At 37.5% G+C, this 22,390-nt stretch overlaps 1 protein-coding gene across 8 annotated transcripts in view; it reads right to left on the bottom strand.

Moving 5' to 3' along the window:
* CPQ (carboxypeptidase Q) overlaps positions 1 to 22,390 on the bottom strand; it is a 429,842-nt gene that overhangs the window by 214,823 nt on the left and 192,629 nt on the right. For all 8 annotated transcript variants that reach the window (XM_045050098.1, XM_019822921.3, XM_019822922.3 and 5 more), the window contains exon 5: positions 3,868 to 3,979. In XM_045050098.1, the coding sequence (XP_044906033.1) occupies positions 3,868 to 3,979 (112 nt within the window). The remainder of the gene's footprint in view (positions 1 to 3,867; positions 3,980 to 22,390) is intronic.

Here is a 22,390-nt window from a genome sequence, read left to right as displayed (position 1 = left end):
AGGCTTTGTTCACTGACACCAGAACATTCCAGGAAATGACATTTCAAATAAACAGTTTCAAGTCCAGTAAACCACAAACACAAAGAAGTATTCAATAGCATTTCAAAGCAAATAGCCTTCTGTTGACAGTTACACAGGAATGACTGATTATATTTGGAAAGCACAAATATCTCTTCTGTTAGATTAATTGAATATAATTTTAGCTGAGGGCCTGGGCAAAAGAGTGAACCTATAATAATAGTAAAAGAAGAGAACAAAGGAAAAGAGATAAGGAGGGAAGGATGGACCTTAGAACTATATTCCTAAATATCAGAAATCCCTGCTTGACCAACAATCAAATTCACAAGCCCCACTGTAGGACTTTGACATACACGTGTGCTGCATGACATATCGTCCAAGGAACAGCAGCCAAAAGAAGTTACTTTCCTTGGAAAAAGAGATTGCCACAGAGTTTTCATACGTCACCACTTAAATAGTTTGGGCTTAATATAGTTAAGTAATATAATTATGAACCCATTCCCCAAAGTCCTATTTCTTGTTCATGTGTACCAGTTATTTTCAACTAGAACTCATATGTCACATGTTGGACCCAGCTCTTTGTATTAAAACACACAGGCAATCTACAAATAGAAATCCACAATCTAATTTTAACTTTAAAGAGTAAGACTCAGTGGGCACAATCACAGGAAGTGAGGTACAGAGATGATACTGGGCATTTGACCTAAGCAGGAAGTGACAAGGAGAAATTCAGACGCCTGAAAATGTAGTATGAAAGTAGAAAAAAGTGAAGGAGTCACTGGGTTTCCATCATATAAGAGATAGCAGCTTAAATAGTAAAGAGAAAGCATATTTAGGTATACCACAGCAGCTGGACCTAGAGTTACATCAGTTTAACTTATTAAGTGAAGGAGCAATATAATTACTAATGGGGGTAAGGGTAAAAAAAATTATCATTCTCCTTTACATAAAAAATATAGTACTGTCAGCGTTACGCTTATTAAATAATAAAAGTTAACATTTATTGAGTACTCGGTTGGATCAGACACTATTCTAAGTACATTACGTGAGTAGACTATTTAGTTTTCAAAGCAACTGTATGAGTTAGGAACATTATTATCCCAATTTCACAGATGAGAAAACTCAGGCACAGAAAGGCAAAAGCCACACACTTTGTAAATGCAGAGCCAGGATATGAACTCAGGCAGTCTGGCTCCATAGTCCTATGCCTTTTAACAGTATGTCATGCTACCTCTTAACACCTACTCAAAAGAAATATTACTCTTTATTTTAGAGTTTGTTTTCATATGTTTACATGAATAAACATAGGTTTCTTCATAGGTTTTCAGAAACCTATAGGAGAGTTAAGTCTTGAATTGAAGGAGGCTGTTTACTAGCTATCAAAAGCAACTGAAGTCGGTGTTGAAAAAAAATACTTAATCCACCTTTGCATGATGTTACATTCATCCATGTAACTGAATCCAACTCAATTAATGGTGATTTAGGATTCCATGCTGAATACTAAAAATGTTAGATTCAAAGCCTAGAGAAGACACCATTTTTATTCCCATCTAAAGCAGATACAATATTCTGGAAGCTTACAGTTAAAAGAGATAAAGAAAATTAAGACCAGAGAGTTCAAATGACCTGCCTGAGGCCAAAAAAGCAGTTTGAGGCACAGAGTGACGTAAACTCTGATTCAGATGGGTCTGGTTCTCTCTTTGCTATACCACTTTGTTTCTAATCAAGCTGGCTGAACACATCAAAATAAAATCAACTTCCCAAACGCATATCTGGGCCCTATAAAGAGGGAAATGTTTGATATCTGCCTGCCTCATGTCTAGAACCCACTTCATTCCGGAGTGAAGGTAAGGACAGAGAGAACAGACCACCGAGGGAATATTTTTAAGGGAAGGAGGAGAGGGTTCACACATACAGTACCCCAGATCTTCTCTGAAGGAATGCATGTTTTGGGTTTTGTTTGCTGGACAATTCATCTCTCTCAAACCTTACACAATTCTAAAAGCAGGCCTTGAAATTATGTCTATACTGGCACCTATATGTGTAGGTGCTTGTGTATGCTCCAATTCTATTCTAAGGGTTCTTAAGAACAGAGGACATGTTTTAAACCTTTCTGTATGTCCAGATTTTACCGAGTGCTTTCATACAGTAGGTGTTCAGTATGGAAGTGTTGAAAGTGTAAGTACATGGAATGTAAGGTTTCCAATGAGTTCATTTTCTCTCTCTAAAAAAAAAAAAAAGTCCTGTATTCAGGTCTCTTAGTGATTTTTTTATTAGTTTATTTTAGTGGAGAAATTTTATGTATTCCTCCACCACCACCCCTGACCTGCCAAGGGATATTTGGCAATGTCTGGAGACCATTTTGGTTGTTAAAACTTGAGGGGGATGGTGCTTATTGGTATCTCGTAGATAGAGTCCAGGGGTGCTGCTAAACATCCTACATGCATGAGACAGACCCCACAATAAAGAATCATGTAGCCCCAAACGTCAGTAGTATCAAGGTTAAGGGACACAGGACTGTTTAGAAGTACAAAACGCACAACCACCTCTCCATTTCCCCATTTTTAAAACACAAGTAAGACATAAACCAAAATGGCACACCAAAGATATGCCTAAGCAAGACCATTTCAGCAATCTATTGTTAATATGGCCAATTATTTAATAGGCTTATTTATAGGATTATAAGGGTTATTAAACACTGGAAGAAATGTATGAATTTAAACATATATATATATATATGTATATATATATATATATATATATATATATATATATATATATATGGAAAGCCTTCACCAAAAAAGATGCTCTGATCTTTACTGTATATGAAGCTGAGGCTACTTCACAGTTATGACAAAACATTGTGCTGATGAGGCATTTTATTTTATTTTATTTTATTTTTTTGATGAGGCATTTTAAAGCCACCCCTGCCCTAACTCAGATGTGGGACTCTTTGAATTGTTTCATTATTTCTATTTTTCTAAGTTTATTTATTTATTTTGAGAGGGAAAGAGTGTGGGGGGGAGGGGTACAGAGAGAGAGAGAGAGGGAGGGAGAGAATCTCAAGCAGGCACTGCACTCAGTGCAGAGTTCCACCTGGGGCTCAATCTCATAACTGCAAGATCATGACTTGAGCCCAAACCAAGAGTTGGACACATAACCAATTGAGCCACCCAGGCGCCCCCAGACTGTTTCATTATTTCTAACCTCACTCAAAATCCACCTTTTTGACCAGCACACAAAGAGGAAATATATGGTTTTTGTGTGTGCAAATAGGGTCATCAAAAACTGCTTTACTATTAGCTTATCCTTTGTATGCCTGTCCATCTTCATTTCTAGGTTCACTTGGAAGTTCCTGTTTTCCAGCCTAGATTCCTTATTGTGGGTCCTTATTGAAGGATCATTCCTTCAGTTCTGCATTGCTCTCTTTGACTTCTGCCATGGAAAGATAGCTGCAGTAAAGCTATCCTAACAGCCTAATAATGTCTTTAAGATGAACAAGGAAAAGGAGGCAGGGGGAGCTGCTGGCTTTTCTTTGGACTTGGTCATGGTTTCCTTACATAGTCTCCAGCTGATGTGGTTATATTTGCTACAGTTTTATTTGCTTGTTCTTTTTCCCTAGTGCCTCATATTTGATACTTTGGATATCTGGCATACACTTGAATAAAAATTTCTTTCTTTAAGGGGACAAATTCATTCTTTTCTGAGAATAAACTAACGAACACATAGATCTCAGGAGGATCTCTGAACATACTACAGTCACTAATCTGTTCAGTATTTTGTGTGTTGAGTTAAACATGTCACTACTGAGATCCTCATACATTGGTTAATGACTTTCTAAATATTTACCAAGATCTTTAATAAGCGAGAGTGCTTCCCATGATATAAAGGCTCCACCGCCATCATCCATGGCACCCTGCCCCACATCCCAGCTGTCCAGATGTCCACTGACCAGGACGACCTAGAACAAATAATAAAAAGAAAAAAAAATAAAACTAAGCAGAAATGACATCAAAGAGGAAGCATTCATAGTCATTCCAAATATAGAAATGAAACTTTTATATTTTCTTTTCTATTTTTACATCTTAAAAGATCTATGTCATTACTAGTGGAAAACCTGGTATAACACTCTATATAAAGGGTGTAAGGTCATCCTAACAGTAATAAAAATTCTCACCTTGTACTTCTCTTCACTAATATAAGTTTGAGTACTAAAGTGAAATGGTTTATTACTGACCGATGTTTTACAACTTTATTATATGGCTTAAAAGCTAAATGACATAAATGGGGCTCAAAACTTCAACTATATTCTCAACTGTCCCAAATTCTAGCAGACAATAATAAACATGTGTTGAACTGAATTCAAATGAAAAAGTGAGAATGATAATTTTTTATTTTTTTATTAATTTTTTAGCATTTTTTATTTTTTATTATGAAATTTATTGTCAAATTGGTTTCCATACAACACCCAGTGCTCATCCCAACAGGTGCCCTCAATACCCATCACCCACCCACCCCTCCCTCCCACCCCCCATAAACCCTCAGTTTATGATCTGTGTACTATAAATCACTCTGGTGTTAATAAATAAATATACTGGGGTTACAAACTACAGTCTAGTTAGACAAAGAACTTTAAAAAAAAATTAAATTTACACTAGTGTTAAATAAGTCTACAGATTATATTACAAATTTTAAATCACCAAAGTTTTAAATTATTTTCAAGAATCACTAGTAATTATCTCCAGGAAAATAGAAACCATATTTTAATAAAACTAAATTTCATTAAAACATTTTAAACAAAGCAAGTTAAGTGATGCTTATCCATATGGAAAAATTGTACCTTGACCTCTATTTCACACAATATATGAATGTCAAATCAGATAGATTACAAATCTAAATAAAGATGTTAGAGGAAAGCATAGAACAGTTTTGTCAACTTGAAGTAGGCAAAGAGCACACACCATAAAAGAAAAAGTAACAAACTGAACTTTTAAAAAATAAGGAGTATCTGCTCATCAAAAGACCCCATTACAAGAGTGAAAAGGCAACCCACAGAGGAAGAGAAGATATTTACAATACATATACACAGCAAAGGAACCATATCCAGACTATGTAAAAAATTCCTACCAAACAGAAATAAAGAGGGAGTCAACTTATAAAAACATGGGCAAAAGACTTGAACTGACAACTCATAAAAATAGGCATACAAATACTAATAATCAAGGGAAAAGGTGCTTGGGTTCACTATCATCAAGGAAATACAAATTAAACCACATTCAATACATTTCCACCAAAATGACTAAAATAAAAAAGATAGAAAATGTCAAATATTGGTGAGGAGATAGAGTGATTGGAACTCTCACACACTGTTGGTGTGAGTGTAAGTGCTTATAACCACTCTGGAAAACTGATTTATCTACTGAGTCTGAACATACACACACCCTGTGTGTGCCCCAACACTTCCACTTCTATATATATCCAACAGGAATGTATGTGTGTATGTATACCTTCACCAAAACAGATGTACTAGAATGCTCAGAATGTTCATAATGGCCCCTGCTCCCCCCTCCACCAAAGGAAACTACTTTAATGCCTGTTAACAGAGGAATGAATAAACTGTGTTGCACTGATCAATGGAACACTACATAGCAGTAATAATGAACGAACACAATACATGATCAATGGAGATAAATCTCATAAACATTATGAAATGAAAGAAACCAGACACAAAATAATATATATCATGTATAATTCCATGTATATAAAATATAAAAACAATCAAAACAAAGGAGAATGGTTACCCAAGGTGAGAAGGGTTAGTGACATGAAGGAGAGCTTCTGGGGTGCTGGGCACATTCTGTTTCCTGATCTGGGTACAGTTACACAGGTATGCTTAGTTTGTAAAAGCTTATCTTGTTACACACTTAGGATCTGTACAGTTTCTCTGAGAACATTACATACCAATAAAAAGTTTTCAAAAGTTCAACAGATTGATGTCTATATACAGCATGTAGTAAGCAAACCAAAGTTGAACGGATCTTCTCGATGAATGAAACAAAAATGCCCCATGACTTTGGGAAAACAGGATTTGGGTTCTGAAATATCAGGGTGACCCCTTGCACTGCCTGACTCCCCAGGCAGCTGTAGGATCCTCCATTGACTCTGCATACACACACAGCCAGACCCAGCCGGCATGACTTCATTGTAGTCACAAACAAGTACAATGCCTTGTAACTAACGAGACTAACAAATGGCCATGTAATGAACCCAAATGGATTGTTTCTAAGGAAAGAGGAAAAAAATGAAGAAGAAAACATGCTGCAATAGCAGGAAATTCTGACTCAGACGTTGGTGTAATCCCATGTGGGATGGACAAGCCAATTAGTCAACATTCTCACCATCCTCGGATCCATTTTCTCAATGAAATTGGAATTCCCGTGGATTAAAAGTGTCAAAATGTGTTATAATGAACTTTTTCCCAGTTAACACATAAGAGTAACTAAATCAAGGCAGCTGTTATTTCATCTTTCAGAATAATTGAGGTTATTTTACAATCATACTTCTTTATGTTTTCTAAAATGCCTCCATTATCCAACCCAGAATTATTACTTAAATAAATAATTAAAAGATGGGAGAAATGGTTTTGAATGATAGGAAACTAAATGTTATCCCATAAAATAAGGTCTTTGGCACAGTGCTAAAGAAGATTGACTACAAACCATGTAGATTTTAAGAGCTTATTTTAATATGTTTTTTAAAATCAGAAAATATATTGGGGGCCACTGCGAGACAGCAGCTGTAATTTTGATATAAAAAGTAGGTAATGACAATTCAGTAGCATTTTTAACAAACTTGAGTTTTCCTAATCATAAGAGCTCTACTCCCCTTAGAAAACAGTGATGCACAAGGTCTCATTCAACACGCTATCTGCATTATCATGCTTTAATGCAGTCCCACAAAGGATAAACCAGTAGAACATACAAACTCACCATGCCTTGTGTCAGGGTCAGGCAGAAACGAACATTACTTATAATACATTTGTATCCGATTTAGGCAAACATACTAAAAACAGACTACCAAGAGACACAGTAAGCTCTAGTGTCTTGAAAAAGAATCACCTGATAAAAGACAGGAAAATACACAGTCCCTTCACTGCCTCTGTTGCCAGATGTGGAGCCCTTAGTGCAACAGGATGGCCTAGAACTAACAGAGAAGTGGGACACCCACCTATTTACTCCTCTTGTGTGCTGCTCCCCGAGGCAGGTAGAGCACTGACCAATTCCCCACCCACCACTTTCCTTTTTACCACCATCTCTTCCAAACACAGCAAAGAGTAAAACTTATGAAAACAACAGCAGCAGCAATAGCAGGCACACCAAAACAATTAGGAAGGCAGAAGCAGAACTGTGATGATCTGAAATGCAGCTTCTTATTTGTGAGGAACACATTAGCCTTGACCACCAAAGACTCAGGCCTTGAGGTCGGGTGGGGCGGTGGGAGAGAGAACCTACCACAGAAGGGCAGAAACATACCAGATGGGAACCTGCTAAGATGAACAAAGACCAGCCGTGGCACACAACCCCCTACAGGCCAGCTGTGGGCCTGAGAGCAGAGATAAACTAAAGCAAGGGTAGACAGACAGCAGCCTCAAGGACAAGCCCCTTACATCTTCATTATTGGTACATCCGGAGACACTAGTGCAAACAGATTTGCCTGATTAAATGATGAGTAAGAACATAATCAAAATGGGACATATGAAAAATATGGCAGAACAAGGAGAGAAAACAGCCTCAGTGGAAGTACATTCTTATGAAAGCAAGTTAATTCAAGGTATTGGAGAAAATGCCATGATCTTTGGCATTCACTGCATGCATTTATTCAACAATTTGTATTGAGTTCGTATTATGGGCCAGAAATACAGAAATGAAAAAATAAATAAATATTCTATCTTCATGGGATTATCGTTCTGGTAAGGGAAACAGACAATAAACAAATATGATATGATGGTAGTTTTAAGTGCTATAAAGAAATACTGGGCAAAGAAAGAAAATAGAGTGGTGGTAGCATGGAGAGGAAAGATCAGCGTGCTTCCCCCTAAAAGGTGGATAGCCACAGGAGTGTTCTGTGCCTGCCCTAACAATGAGAGAAATCTGGATGATCGATAAAAGCATAACTTTTTAAGGCCCATCAGAGATTTCAGATTGTGATTCAGTCAGAGGCGCTGAATTCCAGAGGACAACAAGCTCAAGGAGAGATGGGACACATGAGTTGCTTGGCCTTTTGCAGAGACAGGAGGGACAGGTGCCAGCAATAGACAGAGGTGGCAGACAAAAGCAGGAATGAAGAAGACAACTAAAAGGTTAACAAATTCTGAAAAGGCGAATGTGGGTTAATATGAGAGTTTAGAATACCTGGAAACCTCTCATGTAAGGTACTAGGTACCCAAATTTCCAGATCTTTTCCATAGGCCTCCATCAGGTACTCCCAAGAAATACTAGGAGCAGGGCAGAAGCCCTGAGAGAGCTTGCCTCAGTGATGCAGGAGTGCAGATGATGACCAGATATTATTGGGAGGTAGGCGCCAAACGTAACCTGCTTCTGGGCCCTTCTCTCATAGGAAGAAGAAGTCACCTGCCCCTCTGGGAGAGGAAGAGTGCTATCTTGCAGGGCAGTCCTGGGCAAAGGTCAGTGGCTACAGGGAAAGGGGTAGAAAATTGCACTCCCACCCTGTACTGACACTAGGAAAAGCATGGATGCCTCTTGGGGAGGGCAGGAAACCTGCTCATACCTAGAATCCTGCATTGACTTAAAGCAGAGTCCTGCTTCCTTGGGGTGAGGGCTCGGAGTGGGGTGGGATACTCATTCCCATGACTACAGCAGAGTTTGGCTTCCACAGGGGCTTGGGAAAGAGAAGAAATGTTGGGAAAGCCCCACTCTTGTCCTCAGGCACACAGAGCCTGGCTGAGACCTAGGGGCAGGAGAACCAAGAAACTATCCTGTCCCCACCAGGAGTCTCCAGTGAGTAACAAGCGCAGCATTAACAGCTTATAGCCGAGGGAAGGGCAGGAGCACAGAGAAACACCCGCTATGGTGCCAACATACAGAGCCTGCTGAAAGCTGAGGATAAAGCACAATACTGAGAAAAGTCCTCCAAGCAACCCAATCCCTACACTAAAATCAGAGTAGCAGCAACCCACTGCTAGAGAAATTTGAAACATGTGAGCACCAAAGGTAAGAATAGAGACAATAAAATCCAAACCTAGCTCAGCAATGAAAGATGGACTCATCCACTCTCAGACTAATGGCTGGCCAGAAGAGGAGTAAGCACTTTTGCACTCACATACTGTTCACCTCAGGCTCCACTGTTCTGGTACATATGACATCTAGCATGCAATCAAAATTATGACATATAAAATAGGCAAGAAATAAAACAATCCGTTGTCAGGAAATACAATATTCAACACAATACCGTCGACCCAATGTAGCCCATATATTCAAAATATCAGACAAGGAGTTTAAAATAATTATGATTAATATGTTAAAAATCTAGTGGAAAAGATGGGAAATTTCATCAGAGAGATGGAAACTATAGTTACAAAGTCAAATGGAAATTAAAAATATAGTTATTTAAGGGACTAAATACTTAAGTGAAGTCAAAACTTAAAACTTTTGTAAGAAAAAGAAAAATATTTTCATGTCTTTAGGGGAGGAGGAAGTGTTCTTCAACAAGATACAAAAAATGCAAAGCATCAAGAAAAGATGCACAAATTCAACTATAAGAAAATGAAGACTTCCTGTTTATCAAGAGAATAACAGAACGAGAGGAGTTGCTACAAGTTGGGAGAAGATATTTATAATAAATATAACCAAAAAGTGGTTTATATTCAAAATACAGTAAAACCTTGGATTGCGATTAATTTGTTCAGTGAGTGTTCCACAGGACAAGCAAATATTTCTAATAAATTTTAACTTGATAAACGAGTGATGTCTTGCAATACAAGTAGTATGTGACACCAAACATCACATGATCACAACTGAGCCAATGGTTCTTCTCTCTCTGTGGGATTGTGGGTGATGAATGCAATGTCACATTTCTGTGAAATCCTCAAAAGAGGGCAAAAGCAAGTATCATTGGATAGGTTCCTTGTTAAAGTTGCTCGAAAAGGAAAAGATTCTACTGAGCCAATAGATAGCAGTGATTCCGTTAGTGATAGTGAAAGTCGTCCTACACAATAACCCCCCTGTCTCTCGTCTCCCTCACACGAAGGTTTTCAAAGGTAAGTTCAGGTTAATTCGTTTATTTTTCTTTATAGCTTGTATTTTCTTTATTATTTTGTATTATATTACAGTATTGTAATCATTTTTATGTGAACATTTTTGGGCTGTGGAATGAATCATCTGAGTTTCCATTATTTCTTATGGGGAAATTGGCTTTGATATGCAAGTGCTTTGGATTACAAGCATGTTTCCAGAACGGATTATGCTCATAAACCAAGGTTTGAATGTATATAAGGAATTCCTACTATTCAACTAGAAAAGATGAGCAATCCAACAGGAAAATGGAAAAAAGACATAAATAGGCATTTCACATATAAGAAATTATGAATGGATACAAAGCATTTGAAAAGATGACCAACCTCATTATTGATCAGGGAAATGCAAATTAAATCCTCAAAAAAATTCTATTCTGTACCTAACTGGAAAAAAAAATTTTAATCTAACAATATGAAGTCTTGGCAAGGATGCTGAGCAAAAGGAATTCTCATCCACTGCAGGAAGGAGCAGAAAAACCTAAATGGCTTATTAAAGCCATTTAGGAAAACCATTAGGCACATCCTATTAAATTGAACATATGTGCATCTCACAATCCAACAATTGCACTTTAGGTGCATATATATGAGGAATTCTGGCACTTGAGTTCTGGGACACGTGTACCAAAATGGTCATATAGAGGCAATCATAAAGCCTCAGACTAAAACCAACCCAAATGTCCATCAACAGAATGGATAAATAAATTGTAGCATAGTCATACAGTGGAATATTATAAAATAGTGAAAATGACCTACAGCTGCATCTATCAACATAAGTGAATCTCAAAACAAAAATATAGGAGCAAAGCAAGAACAAAAAAGGAAGTCACAAAAGAAATAGAAGAGTATGATTCCATTATTTAATTTCAAAATCTGGTTGAACTAGAGAATATAATCTTTTTTTTTTAATTTTTTTTTCAACGTTTATTTATTTTTGGGACAGAGAGAGACAGAGCATGAACGGGGGAGGGGCAGAGAGAGAGGGAGACACAGAATCGGAAACAGGCTCCAGGCTCTGAGCCATCAGCCCAGAGCCCGACGCGGGGCTCGAACTCACGGACCGCGAGATCGTGACCTGGCTGAAGTCGGACGCTTAACCGACTGCGCCACCCAGGCGCCCCTAGAGAATATAATCTTTAGCAATGCATACAAAGATAGTAAAATTATGAAGAAAAGCAAAGTAATGGTAAACCAAAATCAGGATAGTTCTTATATCGGGTGGGGGTTGGAGCAGAGAGGAGGAGCTGATCAGAGAGAGTCATATGCAGATGATTTGAGTGGGTTTCTAAGGCACTGATAGTGTTCTTTCTCTGAAACTGAGTGGTGAGAACGTGTGTGATCTTTTCATTATTGTTTTTTAGGCTATACACATATGTTAAATAAAGTCTTACAAATGTGTATGTTGAACAATAGCAAGAGTTATTAAAGACGTATCTTCAAAGTCATGGGGCTCAGAGAGATATATCTGACGTTACAGGTCAGATATATCTCATCCTAATCCAACTGTTACAAAGCAAAGAAACAAATATGGAAAATGTCTACATTTACTTACAATCATCAGATTGATACTAAAATCTGAAAAAGAATGCCCTGTAAAACCAGCTACAGATCAAAGACAAATGTAAAAATCAAAATTACTTCTATCCAGCAGCATATTGAAAGCCATCGTGATAATGGCTCAATGGTCTCCAAATGCCCATAGAAAATGGAAGTTATATAGATACTAGATATGCTAAGAAAGGGCCACTAAGAAGTTAAGTCATACTTAATCTTCTTGGCATGCCTAGTTTTTAACATTCTGCATTTTTAATTATAAATTATTTAGGTGTTTATCTAAACCTAACCAAGTTCGTATTGATTGATCCTTAATAAACAAAATGCCCACTTAACTTTGAAGCATGCTTCATTTTACAAATGTCTTGTTCAATAAAAAAAAAACCCAGAAAGACAACTACTCAGTGTTTTTATTTGTTGCTTTTGTGATGTTTTTCTTTGCTTGCAGCTGCTTCATTCTCTCGGTCTCATTTTATTTGGTGTATTTTAAGAGGTAGCAGGAGGAGTATCAGGGTTGCAAAGTTCAAGGCCTAGTGCAATTCCAGACACAGGAAATCCCCAATCCAATTTTCAACAACAAAAATCATTAGATAGTTGAAAAATATGACCTACTAAAAAAAGGAGGAAAAAAGTTTTCTCATTATTTGGCCTTAGAGAAGAAGCCAAGAAGTGATCTAATAATGGGCTTCAGCCCTGACAGGCCCATCTGTGGAGGGACTGAGCACCAAAAGAAAAGGCAAGGGAACCAGGTTTGGGCCATACCAGTGACTGTGAGGGTCATATAAATGATCAAGAATTTTCTGATGGAAGGCTTTTGTAGAAGTTAAAAAAGTGGCTAACTGGGGAAAGATTATGGAAAATTTCACTCCTGGGAGGGTTTCTAAAATAGGATCCATTCTTAGGTCTTACATGGAAAGCTAACAAAGGAGGGATAAATAAAATCTTTCAAGGTTCCATCTAATCCAATATTCCATGACAGTTCTTAAGAATTCTTCTTCTATTCTAACCACTTTAAAGGAGGAAATTGTCCTTTGAAAAGTCTCCATAACCTCAATAGACTTTTCCCTGAGCATCTCCTAGATACTCTGGCTGCCAAGATCTTCCCACAATTTAGGATCTAAATGCAGGTGGGCAGGCACTTCTCAAGAAATCCATGTTTTCATAATCCCTGTCAGAGACAAAGCCTTGGTTTTCAGAGGACAGTTGCTGCATGTATTGTGCTATTGCCCAACACAGACAAAGGGGACTATGTTTGAACAAATATTGTCCTTCCCAATGAACAGAGTAGGTGGTCTACAGAATAAAGCTAGACTCCTAATACACAGGGTGTGTTCAAAGACAACAAACATCTGAGCTCCTTTTGAATTAATTTATATTCAAGCTTTGTTTAGTGAAACTGCTGGGTGTTGACTGCTTGCAGGATACAGACTTCTTTCCCAAGATAATGAACCACGTGTCCAAATGCTCACACATCACCACAGCTACTCCTGAAAGGAGCTGTTTCCCCTTCTTGACTGTCCCCTCTTACATGTTCAGGGCACTCAAATTGGCTTCATAAAAGAAAGATCATTCCTGTTCCTGGTTGAACACTCTAAGCACATTGCTGGTATCTGAAGGTACAAGAAGAAGGGCCTAATTTATCTGTGACTCAAGAAAAATAAGCCTTAGGTAGACTGATGAATGTGAATTGCAGTGTACTTGGAAGAAATGGCTGAAATTGATTAAAGATTGACTTGCAGATGGGACATGGCAGAGAGTGTCTATGGAAGGAAATCATTCTGATTAAATGAAGGTGGCGGGTTTCATCCAGAAGTCATGACTGGTTGCAACTGGCAATGATAATCTTTTAAGTAAAAGAACTGTGTTCCTGAATCCCCTCTCCATTGGCCTAAGCAACCACAGGATAAGTTGTCTCACTTGAGAGGATGGAAAGAGTAGAAGAGTTGAATGACAACACTATATTTGAACTTCCTCAAAGGAGGAAAGGGAGATGGACTTTAAGCAATTTTGATCTCAATGGTGATCATCTTTCTCATGGTCAAATCCAACTATGGTACAGGGCACAGCTATAACTTCTCTATTCTCACAGCCATTCACTCATCACTATGTTCTAAGCATTTGTTAGCCATGGCACATAAGATTAAAAAACAAAAAATAGAAGCACTTGGTATTTTGGTATTCTACAGATTTTCATTATTCAATTTAGACAGGCTAACAGAGGTATCATCAATCTTTCATTATAGAAAATGGGGGCCAAGATGCTGCCTTCCAAAAAAAAAAAAAAAAAGAAAACCAAAGAAAAAGAAATTTTTTAACTTATTTTTTTTGCCATTTAGTTTTATAAACTAAAGGATTATTTTTGGCCCCTAATGTTTTATAAAATCCCAGAAGCCTATGCAGCTTAGGGTACTGTTTTTTGTTTGTTTGTCCATTGATTGTGGAAACTTTCTTAATTATTTAACCTTCTGTGATCTTCTGAATGTTCCTACAGAAGTCATTCTGCAAGATCAGCTGAAGGCTTCTGTCCACACAATATTCTGCAGCCTCCAGTTCTGTACCAATTTGATGAGCCATGAAAAGAAGCTAACAACAGACCAGGGTTTTCTATCCAAATGAATGCTGTCACTTTGAAAAGCACAGTAACTGGAAGGCTGTATAATAATTCCTCCCCTACCACCAGTTCCCATAGAGAGAAAGATGAATTGCTATGGATTAGTATACAGATTTACTTCTGTGGATTTTTTCCCTAGTAGAAAGAAATTTGGTTTGAGGATAGGGTATTTTTAGTTACTCTGTGAATGATTAGGAAAAGAAGGAAGGAAGGAAGGAAGGAAGGAAGGAAGGAAGGAAGGAAGGAAGGAAGGGAGGGAGGAAGGGAGGGAGGAACGGAGGAAGGAAGGAGAGATTGAAGCAAAATGCTGACTAGCACAAAAAGAGAAGATGAAGTAGAAGACAGACTAGAGGGCAAGAGGACTGCAAAGAAGCTTTGGCAAAGGCAGAGGAAGAAAAGAGAAAGTAAACCCAGGTCAAGATGTGAACCCAGACAGTGTCAGGTTGCTGAGGCTCACAAGACAAAACTAAGAGAAACTGTCTCACCATATGCTTATGTGCACTAGTTTGATGTCACTATGGGCGTGGCTAAGACTAGGTAAGCTGAGAAGTGGGAAGGAGGCTTTAACTAACACTAACCTGTCAAGATAGCCAGTGTATTTTAAGTTACAGTTACCTAAATTACTTCTACCTCAAACATCCACATTATTCTGTTGGCTCTTGCCTGCCAAGTCCATGGACCACAACAGTAATGCAGAGTCAGGAGTCAACCATCCCAAGTCACAAGACTTGGGCAGTGAACTTTGGGGTAGCTTCATGGCTTCCTATGATGTCAACACTTGATGACAACTTTAATTTTGATGCATAAATTATAGCTTAAATAAAAGATAGTCAAATAACATTATAAATACACCTAAGAGGACTTTTCAGTGATCTAATTTTTGTCTTCAGAACAGCGTGTCAAGAAGCCACGCTTACTTTGAAAGATTCTATGTCTCCATAAGAAGCAAGCTAATGGTTCAAACACAGTAGTTCTTGGTCTTTACTCCTCTCATCATATTTGAGCTCACATACTCTCAGCCAGGTCATTTTAGTTAATAATCTTTGCATTCAGACTCTAGGAACAAGCCAAATTTCCACTAGCATACTTTGTTTTAGGAAGGGGATGTTGCAAGTATTAAACTTTTTATTTTCTTGTATCTTTGTGTAAAAGAATACTATTCTACCCATTAACCCTGATTCAGTCTTATTTTTTTATGGGAATTTTCTTCTCTTAGAAAGAAAAAGAATAGTTTTCTTAACCAATATTGTATCTAATATAAATGTTATGTAAGCGTCAGAGAAAACTGTGTATTGTGTTTATATACCCAAAATGAAAAATTCTTCCTTTCCATTTAGAATATAATAAATTGAAACTTAACTTCAATATTCACTGTCAAATAACACATCTACATTAAGAAGAGAAGTGATCATTTTAGACTCACAAGAATCAAGTCTCTAAAGGCTAAAAAGCTGATTAACTTCATAATGTTTGTGTATCACAAATCAAAACAGATAGTCTGAAAGTGATTTCCTCTAAGTCCAAACTAACTTGAAGCATGATCACACTTTGCACAGCACAGAAAACTTATTTTCTGCCCTCTTAGAAGTATACTTCAAGGATAAGGAGTAGAAGCAGCTTGAATGTCATAATATTTGGTAATGGCAGACCCACTAGATAGAAAGGGGTAAAAAATTGATTCTAGGGCCTCAGAGTGCATGAGGAATGACTATTTAAAAAAATACCTAATGATACAAGGTAATTTTAAGAACATTACAGAGACCACAAAGGATAATGAATAGTATAGTGTTCCTCTCTCCAAAATGCAATTAACTGAAATAAAAGATCATGATAAAAGAATGATTAACGGTTATGGTGACATTATCACTCACTGCAGACTTAGACTTTTTTATTTATTTATTTATTTAATTTTTTTTAACGTTTATTTATTTTTGGGACAGAGAGAGACAGAGCATGAACGGAGGAGGGGCAGAGAGAGAGGGAGACACAGAATCGGAAGCAGGCTCCAGGCTCTGAGCCATCAGCCCAGAGCCCGACGCGGGGCTCGAACTCACGGACCGCGAGATCGTGACCTGAGCCGAAGTCGGACGCTCAACCGACTGAGCCACCCAGGCGCCCCGACTTAGACTTTTTTAATGTCAACACTTATAAGGTTATCCATGTTCCCCTAAATATTTTGACTTGTCATGAGATTATAGTCTCATCAGTTACATGTTGATTGTGGCCATGTATTTTGAATAATTAACTGTATACCCTGGGAAAAGAAAGAAAGAAAGGAAGAAAGAAAGAACTAATGAACAAACTTTTCCATCAATTGTGCATTTTCTAAAGAAACAAAAATACTAATAAAAACAAATGTTTATTAATTTAACTTGTATTTTATCAGTGCAGTGCATTTTAAGAGACTATAAAATTAGAGGAAGATGAAAAGAAATACAAAGTACGGTTCTCATGAAATCATATTTGTTATGAGTGTTAGCACGTGTTTAACTTAAGTCACCCCTGGTACAATGTCAGACAGTATTTCCATCAATACCTCAGAGACACTTATAAACTTCAAGATGATAAACACATAAGATGAATCATTAATATGTTTAACCAAATAATCAAGGTTCTATAATATCACCCTGAAGCAGAAATGATAGCTTATATATCAAGATAATTCAGCAGGGATAAATATCAAGGTGTACATTGCACTCTGAGATGCTGGGTTGATAGCAGTTCATCTGGGGACAATCAGAAAATTTAGGTGGACCTAAACATATTGAGCAGTGTGTCCCAGCTATGGAAAATATTAATAAAATATTAGGGTTTGTTGACAGAAATATAGGATACTGATTATGTAAAGTAGTACTCCCATTTCAATTAATCAAACACTTTCTCTCTCTCTCTCTCTCTCTCTCTCTCTCTCTCTCTCTCTCTCTCTCTTTTTGCCCAGATACCTTTGGGACCTTCCAGAAAATAGACTGTGGTTGGAGAAGAGATGTCAGGATCTTACAGTGCCTGGAAATAACACTGTTTGAAGAGCAACTGTATATGTTACCCTGGAAAAGAGTATGCTTCAAAGGGCTAGATGCCTCATCTACAAGAGAATGAACTTGATCAGATGGTATAGCCAGGCCAGCTACCAGAGGGTACATGCATAGATTGCAGCTCGCTAGAAGAATGAATCTGAGCAGTTCAGCAAGGGAACGGAGGAGTCCTCAGAGGAGTAAGCTGCAAAATCCTGGCAGTGTTCAAGCAGAAGTAGAAGGAACATCTGTCAGGTAAAGAATGGATACATGACCTGAGGTCCGAGTGGCAGGGGGGCACTGAGCCAGATAATGTCCAAAGGCACTGTCAGCTCTAAGATTCCATGATTCTAAAAGGAAGAATGGGCTTATCTTGGCCATTATTCAGCGAGAATTGTTAAAGATTTCCTGTGAAACCTGTATTTTTTCCTACTACAAATTTCTATTATCACGTTTTTTCTTCAGTTGGACCCAGAATAAAAATTTAAAGTTATGTTACTAGTAATATTTATTATTAAGAAAATAAGACATACTAAAAAGAAATTTTTATGAGTTAAAATTTGCCTTCTTGAATTGGTGCCATGCTGCATCAACTTCCATTGGAACCTAGGGGCATTCTGTGGGAGGCATAATAATTATAACCACTGTCAATATCAACCCCTAGCTCCTTTGGTAATTTTCTGAGACATTTTCTGAGACATTTTTTTTCTTTGTAGGATGAAGGTTGCTACACTCATTATAACAGTCTCATCATACCATCTTGATGGTTCCTTTTGAACTTTCTCCAATTCCATTGGATTTTGAAACTGTAGCAACCAAACCCATAATGCATAGATAATGTAACTTTTTTGTGTGCTATATAGAAACTATAACACCTCTCCTGATATTTCCTGGAATTTGCTTATTTTCTTTAATGGCATAGAATTACATAAATTAAGAAACCTACAATAACTCTGAATTCCTTCTCAGGATCCTACATTCACACCATTAAAGCTAGAATGACTTTAGGAGATTATGGTCAATGCTCTGCTTTTACACAGAGCTTTGCCCAAGTGGCAGGGCCTGAAAATAGAACCCATTGCTTCTGACACAGAGCTAAGGGCTATTTCCATTCTATCTTTCTGCCTGCTTCATAAAAAAACAACGCAGTGACTACTTTTGATTGCTTTTCTCTAAGGCATTACCTTTTACTTGACTGTGCTGAAAATTAACCTGCTACTTTTTGCCTATACACATAGTCTAATGAGTTCTTCCTACAATTTATCCCTATCAGCTGGACATGGGCAAGTTATTTAACCTCTCTAAGCCTTGTTTCTACATCTGTAAGGTGGGAATAATAACACAAACCCAACTTTAAAGTGTGTGGTGAGAATGAAATGAGATGACATAATAGCTTCATCATTGTCTCAGTCACTGGGCACAAAGTATGGACTCTTATATGGTTGCCGTTATAGTGCTGATTACACCATAATTACTGTACGGTCACCCCAAACACTGCAAACAATTCTTTCTAGGAAAAATGCACTTGGGGAGTTGGAAAGTAGAGTGGATTTCACACACACTGCTTCAGCAGGCACAGGTTTAGGGTACTATGTGCTGCTTGCTTGAATTAGAGGGAGCATCAATCACAAGCGTATGTTATTTAAAATGTGACAAATATTCGAAAAATGTTGTTTGGCGAGTCTAATTTAAAACAGCATGAACTTATCCCATTTGAAAACATTCGTACACCATGAAATAGCTAAGTTACATTTTCATTTCAGTAATAGGTTGCAAAGGGGAAAAAGATGTTACAGCTCAAGCAATCACAAACACACAGCCCTCCCTAACTAACTCTGCAGTTACTAGGTAACCAGGTAGTGCTGTGTGAAAATGAATTCAGGTGTTTGAACTAGAGATTCCCATGCACCTGAGGTGAGTTTGGTCCTGGCAATGGCTAGTCTAATAAATGATTCCACTGTCAATTGCATTCCTAGAGTTAGCAAGACTGGTCCCACAAAGGCTCTCTGTAGGAGGGCCCAGAATATAGGGAGAGAGTCTCCAGAATAGAGTCTTAGGGAACACAACAAAGTCTGGCATATTTCATGTAAAAATGAGAAGCTTAAGCTTTAAAAAAAAAAAAAACAAAAGGCATATCTTGACATCCCATTTGAGCATAATCTCTGCAGAGAAGGCGCAAAGATCGCTAAGAATAGGGAGTAGATGATAAATGGCAGATATCAGTTTTATGCTATTGTAGACAAATTTAAGTGTAGCGTTGTTTAAAGATCAAAGAAAAAGCTAAATGGCCCATCACAGAGCTCTGTTTCATCTCTTTCAACTCTATACTCTTAACAATTGATGAATTTTCATCTCCATATGTTCCTTCAGTAAATTTCAGTAAGGTTGGACATGTTTCAACCTTTTGAACAGGGGAGAAGGGAGGAACATGCCTTCTATCCTCACCCCTCAGCTGAGAAATACCAAACTCTCTTCTAATGGCAGAGACCTTTTTATTTCCTTCACACATATTACTCATAAGACTTGAAATACAGTAGAAAATCAACAAACCAACTTTGATTTCTTTCTTTTTAATAACAAAATGTTATTCAGAATCAAGCTAGTTCAGTTCCTTAAAAAAATTTAGGGGTGCCTGGGTGGCTTAGTTGGTTAGGCATCCGACTTCGGCTCAGGTCAGGATCTTGCCGCTTGTGGGTTCAAGCCCCACGTCAGGCTCTGTGCTGACAGCTCAGAGCCTGGAGTCTGCTTCAGATTCTGTGTTTCCATCTCTCTCTGCCCTTTCCCACTAACTGTCTTTCTCTCTCTCTCTCAAAAATAAACAAACATTAAAAAATTAAAAAAAATAATATTAGTCTTTGTGATCAATGAACAATTAAAACAAATTTATAATTAATTACTTTGACTTTTACAATTCTAATCACATAAGCCCATTAAAGAAGTTTACTGCAAGAACTCACGGATCTTGCAGTCCGTGAGTTCGAGCCCCGTGTTGGGCTCTGTGCTGACAGCTCAGAGCCTGGAGCCTATTTCAGATTCTGTCTCCATCTCTCTCTGCTCCTCCCCCACTCACACTCTATCTCTCAAAAATAAACATTAAAAAAAAAAGATTAAGTTTAATGTGTGCTTCAAAGGTCAAGAACTATACAGAACTATAGACAAAAAATTCGGACCAAAAATAAAATAAAGCTTAAAAGTTAATTACGAGACTTCTGGTCAACAGGGTACAGCAAGTTCACACTCTCATGAGCCTCCTCTGTTCCAAACACGTGGCAATTAGAGATGAGTTATAACAAGTGAAAACCAAAAGGCTATAGTTTGGCTCTAAAAACCAGATAAACATCTCTATGGACTAGAAATGGATTAGAATCACAAGGCAGTGAGTAGGTCTGAAGCCAGGGGATCTGAAGGGCTTCAGATCTAGAAGCCAGCACTATCTTCTGGGCATCCTGTTCCTATAGGTATAGAGAATCTAAAGTAGCTTTGCTGGAGATAGGGGGACCTATGCCAGGTTAACTGCATAGAAGCAAGCAAGGTAGATGGGCTCATGAGAGGAAGCTGAAAACAAGAAAACATGCCACGTGGTACAGCTTTATAAAGAGTTTTAGCCTCTAGAGGAGATATGGACAAAGATATGAATCAGAACCAGGCACTGAATCAAGCTACCTGCTGGCTTTGTAACAGAATATGTGATCCTTGTTATCACCATTGGCAAGGGTGGCTGATACAACATAATAAAACCCAGTTCTGGACAGGCAGTGTTGCAGGCCAGGTGAAAGTAATCAAAAACCTCCAGAGAGAGAATGGGGAGCCCAAAGGGAAAGAACACAATACAAACAACAATACAAATTGAATCTTAAATCATCCTACTCAAAATGAGTCAGCAAACCCAAATTCCAAAACACATGAAGAAGTACAGTGTTAAAAATGTCAACAAAATCAACAACTGGAATAAAAATTCCATTCCAGATTAAATTAATTTTATGGAAAATCTACATAACATTTTTTAAAAATATGCTTAGGGTGATCAAAGGACTATTTTTCTAGAAAAAGAAAATTTACTAAAATTGACCCAAGGAGAAATAAGAAAACCTGAAAATATCAATAAACATTAAGAAGTTCAATCAAGAATCGGAAAGTACTCTCTCTCTCTACACACACACACACACACACACACACACACACACACACACACACACAAACTAAAGCCACCTGACTCAAGAGGTAAACTTTATGAAGGAATAGAAAATCTTCAAACTAAGTCAATTCATTTATCAAGATATTACCTTGAGACCAAAACAAGACAAGGGCACTACAATATAGACCAATCTTACTTATGAATGCAATGCAAAATGATTATCAACGCGGTATAAAACTTCCTCCACTTTTAACAGATAAAATTAGAAAACAGACAATAAAGGTAAAAAAAAAACAAGCTTATGATTTCAGTCAATCTATATAATATATTATCATAAGGTGAATTTGTCATTCTTGAAAAAGCAACCATAAAAACAAACAATATCCTATGTTTGTCCAAGTTGCAAAATATGTTAGTGATTCTTTATGAAAAAAATAAAATCCACAGCAACCCTATTTAATACACATGGAGGGTTCTGTGGATTTGTCCATGCAGACAGGGCATTTGGAATGATCAAATCCTGCTTGTTGCTTAAAGATTAAAGAATAATTTTGAGCAGAAAATAAGCACATGGATTCATTTACTCCTGCTTCACTACCCATGTCTATAAAGCTTAATGACACTGTCCCTAGCACCAAAGTTTACTTGTTTTTATTTTATATATGCACTATTGCACCATCAGTGAAATATTCAACAATCTAAAAAATCAAAACAGAGGCAATAAAACAGAAATATAGCTGTCTTCCATTTCC

This window comes from Felis catus, chromosome F2 (genome assembly GCF_018350175.1).
Source record: "Felis catus isolate Fca126 chromosome F2, F.catus_Fca126_mat1.0, whole genome shotgun sequence".
Classification (NCBI taxonomy): Eukaryota; Metazoa; Chordata; class Mammalia; order Carnivora; family Felidae; genus Felis; species Felis catus.
This window is presented reverse-complemented; position numbering and strand designations above follow the sequence as displayed.